Source organism: Homalodisca vitripennis, chromosome 5 (assembly GCF_021130785.1).
Source record: "Homalodisca vitripennis isolate AUS2020 chromosome 5, UT_GWSS_2.1, whole genome shotgun sequence".
In the NCBI taxonomy this organism is placed as follows: domain Eukaryota; kingdom Metazoa; phylum Arthropoda; class Insecta; order Hemiptera; family Cicadellidae; genus Homalodisca; species Homalodisca vitripennis.
In genome coordinates, this window is record NC_060211.1 from 116,078,847 (window position 1) to 116,093,165 (window position 14,319).

The following is a 14,319-nucleotide window of genomic DNA, read 5'->3' on the forward strand; positions in this document are numbered from 1 at the left end:
TGACCCTTCCTACCTTACATGTAGATAATCTGTAGGAAAGTGCAAACTAAAATTTAAGAAAGAGATTAGAAAAAGAGAACATGGAAAAATGTGTAAAAAGATGTAAATGAGGCTACTAGATTTCACAGTGAAGCTCTGGAATCACTGATAAAGGCAGATGGTGAGAAGACCCTAGAGGCTGCCCTTTAATAACGTAACACTAAAATCACTCTTCAGATCTCCCTTGTAATGGGATCACTAATCCATCCAGAAGAATTAATTAACACAGTCACCAATAACCCCCTAAACTTAAAATATAGTTAAGAAAATTTCAAACTCCAAAGTAGAACATGGTTTATTATTAATACAAAACTAGCATTCCACAACTTTACAACATCAAACTGTTTGCTTTCTTCTCACAATGCGCGTGTTTGTAATATAAAACAGTTTTGCCCGTCTACTTTTTTAGATTAATTTCAACCACAGCGTAACAAGACAATCACTAAATTATCGCTCAGCACAACACTCAATGTACTGTTACACTAGACTAATGCAAATACATAACTGACAGATGATTCGCAGTCTGCTTGCTTGCCATTTCAGATGCCACATACCAGTTTGTACATGTCATCAGACATAGAGCACCACACTTATTGTCTCCCACTATGGTGTACTGCTGTCATTCTTTTTTACCAACTTGCATAGTTGGATTTGTGATAGAGACAATGTCTACCCGCAATAATGTTTTGTAAAGTTTCATATTTATTGTCAACACTTGGTTCTAACATCAAAATCTCCTTATTGGTCACTTATACGCTCAATACAAACAGATTTGAACAAACGGGTCTACCATTTAAGGAGGTATTTAAAAGAAGGATTGAGACTTAGTTCTGATTGCTTTCTTATCGATGGGGGGTTTTATAATACTAATTCTAAAATCTTTAGTGAGGAAACAGACGAATTTTGTAAACGAATACAAACAATTAATTGTTGAGGTTTAATAGTCATGTAACAATGCCGAAACACCCCCTCCCCTCTAAAACATTATGGAATTTAGGGATGGACCTCTAAAAATGCTGGCGATCTTTCATTTCTTAATGGAGGCTCGTGCTTAGAAATTATTCAAAAAAATGAAGATTTATTCTGTCCCATTCTGCATTCAGCTTTAGTGTGGTGACGATAACAGAAAAAAGCACAGCAGCCAAGAAACTTAAGACACTAGCATTGTGTAAGTATCACTGGAGCAATGGCCTCCTGTACACCTCTTGGGTAGGAGGTGAAAGTGCAGGTGAACTAAGTACAATAACGCTTTTGAGTAGAAATGTGATAAAGGACACTCATCTTGAAAGGACATATGGCAATACAGGAATTTCCTGGTGCTAAAATGAATAAACCATACAGTGTCTTCATTGAAAGTTGGCTGGACAAGTGGTGTAAAAAGTAAGTCTATTTCTCAAATTATGATCTAAAGTTTTACACTGACCGTTCACACTAGCAAGGATAGGAGTATATGAATCAGAAGCCAGACTGGTGGTGGTGCCATTAGGGAAATAAAGGCTATGGTATTCCAAGCAATAGTTATTTGGGGTTCTAAAGATAAATTCCAACATAGCTTTGGCAGATACTGTGTTAAATTAGTTTCTGGACTAAGAGAGGAACTTAATCATCATACACCTTAAAATTCATAATAATATTTTATGGGAGCTATCGAATGCTAAGAATATGGTATTTAGTTTTCTAAGAATTTGACAGTGATATAACTAATATTTATATATTATGGTGGATGGTTTTAGAAGTATCCAGCTAGAAAAAATATGAGCTAATTTTGGAACAAAATTATCAATTCATAATTTTATTACTTTAAAATCCAATCTTGACCTCTACCTAAATTATCGCAGTGGACAATCAATTTCCTTCATAGGAGAAATTTCTCTACCAATTTTAAGCAAATCCAGGATTAGCATACTCAGTAAAAATAGGCTCTTGAGTCTTAAAACTGTAAATAGAATTAAAATTATAGGTAATGTTATGCAATTGTATTTTTTATGTAGAAATAATTATTTTTTAAACAATACTCACTGTTTAAAAACATACTGTATTGTACTAGTTTCCAGCGTTATGAGATTACATTCAGGTTAGATTAGTTTCAAATCTAAAAAGCCAGTGATAACTTAACTGATTCTAAACCTCATTGTTCTAAGATCTCACACTGGTCAGTGACAAATTCTACTAAGCACAGAATTTACGGTACTTTGGGATTATACCGACCACACCCAGACATGAATCGTTATTTGACATTTTGCTTCTACTGATTACTAGATTAGCGTAGAACAATATTTCGTCAATATAAAACAGGAATTGTCTTATCGCAAACCCCTCCCCATCCTCAGACAGAGGTCAAAGTCGAGTGGTCTAGTATATAACGTGATTGCAGAGTCTCGCCGCCCGTTCAGCTGGTGCGTCGCTTTCTTGTACTTCCGTGTTTTACCCCTACATTTCTCCAAACACAAAAATTCAACAATAACAAACATTACCAAACAAAAACTAAACTATTTATTGAAAAAAACACTCAAAACTTGTTTTTATTCTTGATCACACTCCGCCACCCAAAATGTGAGTGCCTCCGGCCATCAGCGCGGGCTTCGGCAGCACCTTCGGTGCCCCGCGCTGATGTCAACGAAAGAAAAACATCCCTCGAGATAGTACCTATCAGTAAAATATCAAATTCTAGAGAGGCTGATCAGAAATATAAATTGAATTGTAATGGAAAGCCAATTATGTACCGTGCAAAAAACTTAAATGATCATGTGATGCCGCGCGGCCTGCCGTAATCGGGATTCTCGATAAAGATAAGATAACAGCGGCAACAATACTGATCACAATACCTGGAAATGCTTGTAATTTTGTAATTAAAGAGTTGTTTTTTCGTTCTATAAATTTATATTTTTGTGTTCTTCATACTGGTGTGGTCGGTATAATCCCAAAGTACCGAATTTACAAGGTCATCAACTGTCGAATTAATCTTATGTTATAATTCATAAAGTATAAATGCATAATTTTTGTTAAAATATTAATTGTAATGAAACACAGTTTTTAGTTCTGATTATTACTTATAAGACACCCTTATATAAAAAGAAGTTAACCTAATTTTATTAAGATTCTTCAATCCCCTAAATTTCCTGTTTTAAGAGACATACGTCTAAAATTTGGACATTCAAGTATTATTCTTCTTGCATATGAAAAACAGAAAAGATTAACCAAATATAAGAACAAAAAAGCTAGAATTCTATACTAGGCTAATCCCTAAATGCATGTCAGCTTGATACTAACATCACAAATACTATTTTGTTCTACAAGGTGTTATAAAAATAGAAACACATGGATAGACTCTAATAAGTGGCCTACACTTGTTCGGTTGTTTTCATTGTTTTTATCCAATTAATAATTCGACATTACAACTCATTCAACTTAAAATATGATTTCAACTTATTAATTACAATAATTTTTAATGTAAAGCCATAGATTAACCGTGAAGTAACTTTTGGAGAGTTTGAAAATGGCGATTAATATGAGGAAATTGTGAAACGTCTCTTAAAAGTGACAAGATTTGTTTCTAGTTGCTTCAAGATGTTAGTTTGGTTCCTGGTAAACCTAGGGGAGAATCCTTTCCTCAATTTCACAAAAGCGGTTGCTCACAGCTATCCGGGCTATGAATATTGTAGTTTCTTTTAAATGTAGGTCTAGGCCAAAGTAGGTTTTGTAATTTTTAATTTTATTTAGCCAATTTTATTCAAAATTATAATGTACTGTTCTTGTTGTTAATTTATTACAATTCTTATTGCATAGGGATAATACATAAATATTGAAGTTGTATATATATCAAATGGTTCAATAATAACAATTACAATCGAATAACGAGTATAGGCCACTTGCTAACGTCTCCCTAAACACATTTTTGCAGTTACATTGTTCGATGTCTACCTACTTATCAATTTGTATATGGCTCTTAAGTTTCATAATATAAGTTACCGAAATGATACCACATTACCTAAATCAATGTTGTATGTAGGTTTGAAATCGGTTTATTTTACAAAATAGGATTCTTTAAGTACATATGTTCTAATTTTGATAAATAGACTGTTTAAATTTTTAATAAGATAGGGTCAGTAATTATTTGTAACATTAATAAAAACATTGGTGTCAATGCCAATAGCACTTCCTCCAACTATGTCACGAAATTACTGGTTTGATGAAATGCAGTTTATGTGTGTATTGTTTTGGTGATAGTGCATTTAAGACTAAATGAGTTATTAGAGCAGTAATACCCCAAATTTTACATTTTGCATTTATATAAACAGGTAGAATATAACCAACACCATTCCGATACTGCGTATACCTGCAGTTTTTAAGATCATAAAAATGATTTAAGGGAACAGTAAACGCAAATTCTACTTCAGAGGGATTTGGCTTTAAAGTTTCAATATCGATTTCTCCAACATGCCCAAGAACAGGTAAAATATTAAATTCTCTTCCAATTATAGAGTTCCCATGGCCCCACACTTCAACAGACGATTGGCTAATGCCCAGCTCTTCTTCAGTTTCACGCAAAGCAGTTATTTCAAGGCTTAAATCTTTGGAATCTTGTTTTCCCCCAGGAAATGACACTTGTCCTTTGTGCACTTTAAGATCTTGTCTTCTTAACGTGTATAGTAGAGAATCTTCACCGTTTACACTACATAATGGTATCAAAACGGCTGCATTTTGTAAATTTACAGAATCTTGATTTTGTGAAAATTTAAACTTTTTAAGTCTTTCAATGCATTTCTTCTTTTCTTCGTTACTTAACGCAGATTTATTACAAAACGAGCGGAAAATTATCGTTGAATCCTTATTTGACATTAAATTAGTATCAGCTTTAAACCTTAGAATAAACTCTTTGATTCGTAATTTAGTCATTACCTTACTTGTCACTGAAAACATTAGGCCCTATTATCAGCTCTGATCTTTACACTATTTTATTATATTGAAAATAAGGCAGTATAATAACATTCATAGGTAATTTTGAGAACTAAAGTAATAACATAACCTCTGTACCTCTCTTTTTTTTCTCGATTTAGCTCAGAAGGCTAAAAGGCGTCGGGGAAACCCATGCTGCCTCGTAGTACAGATATTTTATTGTGGTTGTCCCTTTATTATTACAAAGTCACTGAAAATTTTAATTATTTAATAAAATATTTAATTTTTTTAAAGGTTAGTGGTATGTACATATATGTTCCGACTATTCTAAATGTTTTGTATTTTATGTTAATTAGATTAAAGAAGGAATAAGATTAAATGGTTATAGACGGGATAAAGGATATTGTGAAGGTGTTTGGTTGCTTCTCGCCAGGGGCCTTTCAGGCATTCCTATCCCGAAAAGGAGGGCCTCGGATATATACATAAACAACCCATTTCCAGGATACATACATGTATAGTGTAGTGTTAGATAGGCTTAAATTTAAATATATTTTTTATTACGTTTACAAATTTATTAATTTCTTTGAATACTTGAATATTGTTGGATTGTAAAATTATGATCAAACTCTGCTCTCTGTGTTCAAAATTGTTTATAATTTGTTTAAAATTTTGATTTCTTGCATATTCGTATTCGGGGCAGATAAAAAATATGTGTTCTAATGTTTCTTCCTGACCTAGAGTATATTTCAAACATAGAGGTGTGAAGTATTGTCCAATTCTAAAAAGATTACTATTTGTTTTTGCATGACCGAATCTTACTCAACATATATTTTTTATTTCTAGTCTTTTGAATTTTAGATGTTTAAACCAAGGATATTTTGGTATTGAATTTACAATCTTTTGTACCATTTAGCCTTTTTTATTTAGAAAGAAAGAATTAAATTTTGAGAAATAAATTTGTTTTTGATATGCTTTAAAATCGTCCAATGGAATGTGAAACTGTTCATGTACGTAACCATCTAGAATAGCTTCTTTGGCAAACTTGTCCACTTTTTCGTTGCCCGCAATGCCTATGTGTCCTGGAATCCATTGTAAAATTATATTTTTATTCGATAAAGCTAGTTCGAATGCTATTGATAAAACAATACTCTGAGTTGCCAAACCTACATAGCTATTCTCAATAGCTATTATTGATGCCTGAGAGTCTGTAAAAATAACAAAATCCGAATAACTGTCTAGTTTGTTAACACATTGTATACATTTAAATATTGCAAACAATTCTGCAGTATAGCTTGAGTTAAATTTATTCAAAGAGTACTTTGAGACGATGTTGTGTTGAGGTATATTTATGAGACTTTTGTAAATTTGCAAAATAAAATCTGGATGTGCTCCTTTATTTCTACAACTTAGAGATTTTATGATATTTAAATCCTTTATACATTGTTGCAATATATAGTTAATATGATGTTTAAATGTTAACTTATTATCTATATACCTAGTACTCTAACTATATCTACAATAGGTAAACTTTGTTTATGAATAGTATTGAAAGTTAGGTTCGATGTGTCTTTTCCTAGAGAATATTATTATATTACTCTTGCTAGGATTTAATACTAAGTGTAGAAGTTCTGGAGAATTAACTAATTTATTAATAGCTTGTTGCATGTCTTTGTGCACTGTTTCATAGATTTTATGTGCGGAATATAAAAGTATGTCATCCGCATATTGTACATTTTCAACCCCTCAAAAAAAATTCCCAAAAAATCGCGCATTCTTCACCCCTGCAGGCATTTTTTGTAAGCCCGATAGCGGGCGAACCGTTGGAGCTAGCTCGGATCTGACGGAAAATTCATGGTCAGGAATGAAGTGAACTACAAAAAAGGTCTAATGACTTTTTGCTCTATCTTCCATGGTTAAGCGACAAAACGCTCGAACATTTGAAATTCCAGAGATTTTTTTCGATAAAAATAATGTTTCAAGCCCGATAGCGGCCGAACCGTTGGTCGTAGCTCAAATCTGATTGACCCATCAAATTAGCAAATTGCGCGATCTACAGAAAAGGTCCAGTAATCTTTTGCCCTATCTCGATTGGTTTGGCCGAAAAACGTGATTATGTACAATTTTGTTGTAACTTTTACGCGAAACTTTTGTTTTTGGGGTCGATAGCGGCGAAACCATTGGTCGGAGGTCAAAATAAGACTAACGTTTTATTTAGGAAATAAGATGACCTACAAAAAAGGTCCAGTGACTTTTTACTATATTTCCCTTAGTTTGACCGCAAAACGCGATTAAGTGAAAATATTGGACATTTTCGCCTAAAAATTTACATTCCGGGCTTGATAGCGGCTAAACGGTTGGTCGTAACTCAAAACAAATTTTAAACGGGATTTAGGAAATCACGTGATCTACAGAAAAGGTTCAGTGACTTCGGGAGTTGGCTGAGCGTTAGCTAAGCGTCAATAGTAGATAGGGACAGAGGAATATTTATTATGTTCACAGACACAATACCCTCTAAAAAAAGGCCCAAGTGTGTCATTAACCCCCGGTAATATTAACCCCCCCCCCGGGATTTCCTGGTATGACCTGATAACCTCCTGTACATTCAACCCCCTGATGTGTTAACCCCCCTGGTAACATTAAACCCCCCCAGGGAATTTCCTGCCATGACCTCATGTCCGAATTTTACCAGTCACCAAATCTCTTAACCCCCCCCCCTGGGAAGATCCTGGTATGACCAGATAACCCCCTGGAGACTTATCCCCCGGTAACGTTAACCCCCCCTGGGAATTTGTTCATATGACCAGACAATATCCTGACGAAATTAAAACCCCCTCTTGTCTTAACCTCCTTAACATTAATCACCCACCCAGGGAATTTTCTCGCCTTGACTAGATAGTCTCCTGGTGATATTAAACCCCCTGTTCGACTTAAAATACTGCCTTGAGGTCGGTTTTTATTATGTTTATACTAAACAATTCAAGATAGCTGACCCGTGCAGACTTTTCTCCCGAGCTCATTTCTGGCTAAACCATAGGTCGTAGATCAGATCTGATCTGAGGGCACAATCGAAAGACAAAATTAAATTTCCAACAAGAAAGGTCCAGTCACTTTTTGTCGTATCTCTAACGGTTTAACCGCAAAATGCCCTCAAAGTCAAAAGTTTTTACGAATCCGGAAAAAAATCTATGAAAAAGGTCAATTTTTAAATCCCTTGTCATTTACTTAATGTCCGGACTTAACCAGTCACCGAATTCCGCTTATCCCCGAATTTGCAAGCGTTTACTTTGGGGGCCTGGGGGCGTAGCCCCCAGCGAGCCGAAGGCGAGTATTAGATATATATATATATATATATATATATATAGTGAAAATAATATAGGACTGAGAATACAGCCTTGAGGTGAGCCCCTGTTGGTTATTCTTGTGATGGTATCCTTTAGATTAACAAAACTTAATTTTATATTAATAAGCCAGTTATGGCAATAGGCTATGACTTTAGATGGGATGCCTAGGCTAGACATTCTATCCATTAGAACTGGTATTGAAACATTGTCATAAGCACTGGAGATATCTAGTGTTGTAGTAACTGTTGTTTCATTATAAGTTAAGGCAGTTAAGGTGTCAGTTATAAAGTTCATGAGATAATCATTACATCCTTTCATTTTTCTGAATCCACATTGAGTGTCTGGAATTAAATTAAATTTCTCTACCATCCATTCTAACATATTTTTAACCATAGAATTCATAACCTTGGCAAGACAAGGTATCAGTGATATTGGTCTGTAAGATTCTTGTAAATGTTTATCTTTAGTTGGTTTGAGTAGTGCAATAATCCGAAAATGTTTCCATGTTAATGGTATGTCAATGTACCCATTCCAAATATTATTAAAAATTTCCAGGATCATATTTAGAGCATTTGCAGGAAGATATTTGATCATTTTATAAGTTATACCATCGAAGCCAGGGGATGTATCTTTTTTTTTTAATAGCAATTATTAATTCCTTAAAAGTAAAGTTTTGTTCTATCGGATCCTTTACAGGTTCATGTTTTATGTTTATACATTCTACTTCATTAGCCTGAGGTACATAGTCTGGTATTATATGTTTCATGAAATTTTCACTCAATTCCTTGTTGTTATTTATAAATGTTTCATTACCATTAGTGTAATGATTGAATTTCAATTTTCTTACTATGTTCCAAGCATATGAACTAGATTTTTTTCTCCTATATCCTGACATGTTTTTCCCAACCTAATTGTTTAGCTAACTGAATTTCTTTTCTTGCTTTTTCTGCGGTTATTTGATATGTCCGATAGTTTACTGCACTCATATGTTTTTAAAAATAGGTAAATGATAGTCTTCTTTCTGCTATAGCTCGAGAACAGTTATTTGTCCACCATATTTTTGGAGAAAACCCTTTTTTATAATTTAATGGTGCTTTAATTTTAGGTATTTATATCTCACAGGCCTCTGTGATTATTCTATATAGTGCCTCTAATTTATTTTGGGGGTCAATGTTTTGTAACATATGTATTTTACTTTCTATGGTACTAGTATATAATGGCCAGTTGGCATTTTTAAGGTTTAATTTATTGTTATTAATGTTAATAAAATCTAGGTTGGTATTATGCATTAGGCTTGTAATATTAAACTTTATATAAATAGGTAAATGATCACTTCCCATAGCATCCTTACCTACTTCCCACGATTGTAATAATGAGTGCCTATTGGGTGTAACAAATGACAAATCAATGGCTGATGATTGTTGATACAGAGTAGGTATTGTGGTGTGACTATAATCATTGAGTAAAATAAATGAAGAATTATTATATTCTTTAAAGATGTCATTTCCTCTTGTGTTGGGTATATTTGCACCCCAATAAGGATGGTGTGCGTTAAAATCCCCACCAAGTAATGAAAAATCTTGATCCTTATTAAATGTGTGGTTTTTCCAAGAATTGTCTGTCAATTTTACTTGATGGCTTACAATATATATTGTAAATATATATCGGTTTCTTAAAATTATGTATTTAAATTCCAATTAACTGTATGATATTGGAATTGTATCTAGCTACAACTGTGTATGTTATTGACTTATGTAAGACTATTCCAACTCCTCCATAACTGTCTAACCTATTTACTTTTTCCATATTGTAATTGTTATCTCTAATATACCTTCTGTTAGCCAAGTTTCTTGAATTAAAGCAATATGAATATTATTCTTTATAATTGTTTGTATGAATTTTGACCACTTAGGTTTAAGTGATCTGGCATTCCATTGAATTAAGTTTAAGTCATTTACCATGTTTATCTAACTGTGAAAATGAATTCTTATTGGATCCTAAACCTTTATTTTTGTTTTATTTCAGTGTTTTACCAGTAGTGCTACTACTAGTACTCCTATTTTTGGGATTGACTTCCCAAAACTCAAGAGGTGCTAAAATTCATCCAGTTGTTTTTTGGATGAAAATGTCAAAGTTGTAGATTGCCTTTTATTTTTTATTTCCTCGATTTTCTTTTTAAATAAGGCATACAATTGTTCTCTGTCATTGTTATCTATTGCGAGTGGAGTTTCTGGACTTTTTTTGTGATGTTTTGATTACTCATCCGAGAATATTGTTTATCTGAAAAGTTAGGTCTAGTATTCTTATTTTGGATTGTATTAATGCCAGTAGGTTTGTAAGAACTATTTTTATAACTTATCCTACCAGTGGTATTTTTATGTGGGCCTACATTGGAGATAGATTTAACTGTGCTCTGACTATTTTGAGTGTATAAGCTATTTAGCTCTGAGTAATCTTCTGTTAAGGGTGAAAATCTGTTATTGGTTTCAAAAGAATGGGAACTTGATTTGACATTATTTTCTGCGAGTGCAGGAAAATTTGCTTCATAGTTTAGGGTCCTCGTAGCATTAGCGTAAGAGTTCGGTTTAATGAAATTACCTCTGACTTTTTTTATAGTAAATGGGGAAGTATTTGCTGGCAGTGTAATAATCCTCCTTCATAGTACTCATTATATTTTTAATGTTTTTCTGCCGGTTATATTCAGGGCAAATTTTTGAGTTGCTACTATGTGATCCAAAGCAATGAATACATTTAACAGGTGACTGACATTCCTCAGAATGGAAATGTTTCCCGCAATTTCTGCATAACCTATTGTTGTTACAGGGCTTACTAGCTACGTGGCCATACGCAAAGCAGCGATAGCATTGTTTTACAGGAATCTTGAAGGTATCAACCTTCATCTGAACATAATTTAATTTTATGTAGTCTGGCAGTCTATCTGATTCAAAAGTAATTTTAACAAAGTATGTAGGTATCAATTCGTTATTAACACGTCTTTTGATTCGTTAAACTAGAATAATATTACATTCACTTTCTGCGTCTATGAGGATTTCCTCTTCAGAAACATCTCGTTCCACATTTATCACTCCTACATAAAAAATTCTGATAGAAGGCACAAAAACATTGTATTGTGATAAATGTTTAGAATATACTATGTTATTGGCCGCTTCATAATTTTCGAACATAACCGAGAGATTTTTTCTGCTCTGTCTATGTATTTGATATCTGTGTAGTGGGTTTTGATTATTTTCCCTACAGAGAAGGGGTTTAACTTATTTTTCTCTTTATCCTGGATAATGACCTCAAAAGGTCCCTGATTGTCACACTTATAGTATCTTTTAGTAAATTTTCTATTTATTTCCTGTGGGTTTTGATTTTTTTGTTCAGGTTCAATAAGGTTATGTGTTCTTTTTAATAGGTTTTCAATACTTTCAGTATTATTTGTGTCCTTATTATTGTATTCATGGTCTAATAAAATGGATTCGACTGCAATTTGGGTTTGCATAGCCTCATCCATGAGGTTAGTCGTGGCCAGACCCTCCATCATGTCAGGTCCGGCCAGAACAGGTTAGTTTGGAACGATGTGTATTTATTGTGTTTTAGTATTAAGATATTAGAACAGTTTGATTTAAATTAAATTTTATTAATTATTGTAAAATAAACAGATAAAAGAAGAAATCTACATAATTACCCAATAAATCACAAACAGTATTATATATACGAAACACTACAAATACGAAATCAGTAGGACAACCACTTGTTCAACAAAAAACAACCATGTACGTCCACGACTCGACAGTAAAGCGTTCTGTACATCTCTTCATCACCATTAGTCCATCATCACCAATCGAATTGGAATAAGAACAACAAAGAGAGCTCAACTTCAAAACCACCGAGTACCATTGGTGAGATGAATAAAAAAGTGTGCTCTTTCAATGTCCGTATTTTGCAAGCGCCTACTCGGGTTCAGTTGACCAAAACGCATAGATTCGCCTCAAACGATCAGTGGGCTCGCATGTTGTGAGTTTGGTAATTATTTGCGAGTGCCTACTAGTGCTCCAGTTTCTAGGTGAATAAAGTTGAGAGCCTACTTGCACAACGGAGAACACGGCTGCAGACTGGCAAGTGTGACAGCAGACTCACCACAGTCGAGAGTGCTCTTGTTTTAGCTTTCATAATTAAATTTAAACTAGTTTAGGCGAATATGTATTTTTCTATCTCTTAAGCCTCATCTTAGCTATACCGGCTTTAATGTACACTGTTTCATTGTTCTTCAATATATTTATAATGTCCACACATGATTGTCCCTTCCCGGGATTTTAACCCGTGATCTCTCAGTTAAAGAGCCGAGACTATAACCATTAGTCTACCGAGGAGGACTAGCAGAATATTGCAAAGTAAAGAAGAAAGGTACACGATGAATGATATTAATAATATTAATCACATTTTAAAATCAAACCTTGGCTTCCAGTATACTGATGTGACTGTAGACGACATCTGCCAACTCTTTGGAGTGCCAGGCGCAAGATATCCAACTTCATGCTGCTGAACAGGTTGCTGCCTCAGTGAACCCATCTGAATAATTTGGAAGAATTGAGTTCCGGACCCTTAATTATCTAGAACTACTAATACTTTTGAGAGGAGATTTTACGAAACCCAATAATCGTACCACTTCACATTGCCATTCCTGTTTCGCTTAGAGAATATAGCCTGTCTTATAACTTGGACATTTTTGCTATGTCCAAAATGGGTTTTAAGAAAAATCTTATCAAATAATTTTCACAGTGGATATTATATGACTGTCGAGAACGTTTTGTGTCGAAAAATTAACTTACCTGTGCACTAACTCACACACTTGGCCACATAAAATAAGACAAATACGCACTCCAGCAAACCAACTGACTTTAATTGCTATAATTATTTATCTTACTTCTTTACTAGTTTAATAATTAATATTTATTTCTAATCCTTGCTGTTTTATCGTTTGTTTGAAATTTATTTGTTATTTTTAACTTCGCATTTATGCTTATGTGGATACGTATTAAAAACCTTTAGATATAACCTTTGATTGTATATATTTACACACACACACGCACGCACGCACGCACGCACGCACACACACACACACACACACACACACACGCACGCACGCACACACACACGCACACACACACACACACACATTTATGATCAGTAACGATGTCGTTCTGTAACTACTTACTGCTACTTAAATGGGATAATGTGAGGATAAAAGAGGGGGGGCAGACAAATTATCAGATCAATTCAATGTGAATCTTATCAGCCGAGTAGACCCAATTTACTCTAAATGGTCTGAAGGCATATGGTAATCAGTATATATGATACACACAGATACATTTAAAAGTCAGGGGCCAAAGATATGCAGATTTTAGTAAATTTTACCTTACCATTTTGAAGAAAATATACTGTTTATGTAACTTTTTACTAGAAAAGATTTTACATACGACGCGTAGTTTTCGAGTTATAAGCAAGAAACTGAACAACAATCGGAAAAACATGGTGTTTGCGCTCTCCCCCGTAGAAGCTTTAACAAGGAAATTTAGGGTTTAAAATGGTAAACTACATCCGCAAACACTACTCTAAAATTTCATTCACTTTAGAATTGTGTCTAGGTAAACGTATCTGTTAGACTGTAATAGTTATATTGCGCAATATATATTTTGCATTTTCTTAAACTAGACTAACGATTTCCGTTGTATACGGATTTATGACCGATTCATCAGCTGCATCATGCGTCTAAAATTAGCTTTTATATTGGCATCCTTCAAAAAACTAAAGTTTTAACTTATTTCTTAGTAGCCTGTCACTTGATTTAAGTTTAAAGGATCCTTAATATTGCGGTTTTATGCTAGAATTGAAAGCATTCCTAGTAGATCTATTATTATAAATTCTGCTGTAATGTTTATTCATCCTGTATTCGCTAGGCCTATGGCATGACATAGTTGACCAACATAAGTTTTCTCTTCAGCTAAACTAAAGATTATACCAGTAGTTCGAAATAATT

General features: G+C 33.8%; 1 protein-coding gene across 1 annotated transcript; it reads right to left on the reverse strand.

Annotated features, from left to right (window-relative positions):
* Window positions 1-4,045: 4,045 nt before the first annotated feature.
* Window positions 4,046-5,074, reverse strand: LOC124362774 (mitochondrial coenzyme A diphosphatase NUDT8). The gene has a single exon (XM_046817551.1). It carries the CDS (start codon window positions 4,957-4,959, stop codon window positions 4,210-4,212), a length of 750 nt encoding a protein of 249 aa, XP_046673507.1. The 5' UTR covers window positions 4,960-5,074; the 3' UTR covers window positions 4,046-4,209.
* Window positions 5,075-14,319: the final 9,245 nt, after the last annotated feature.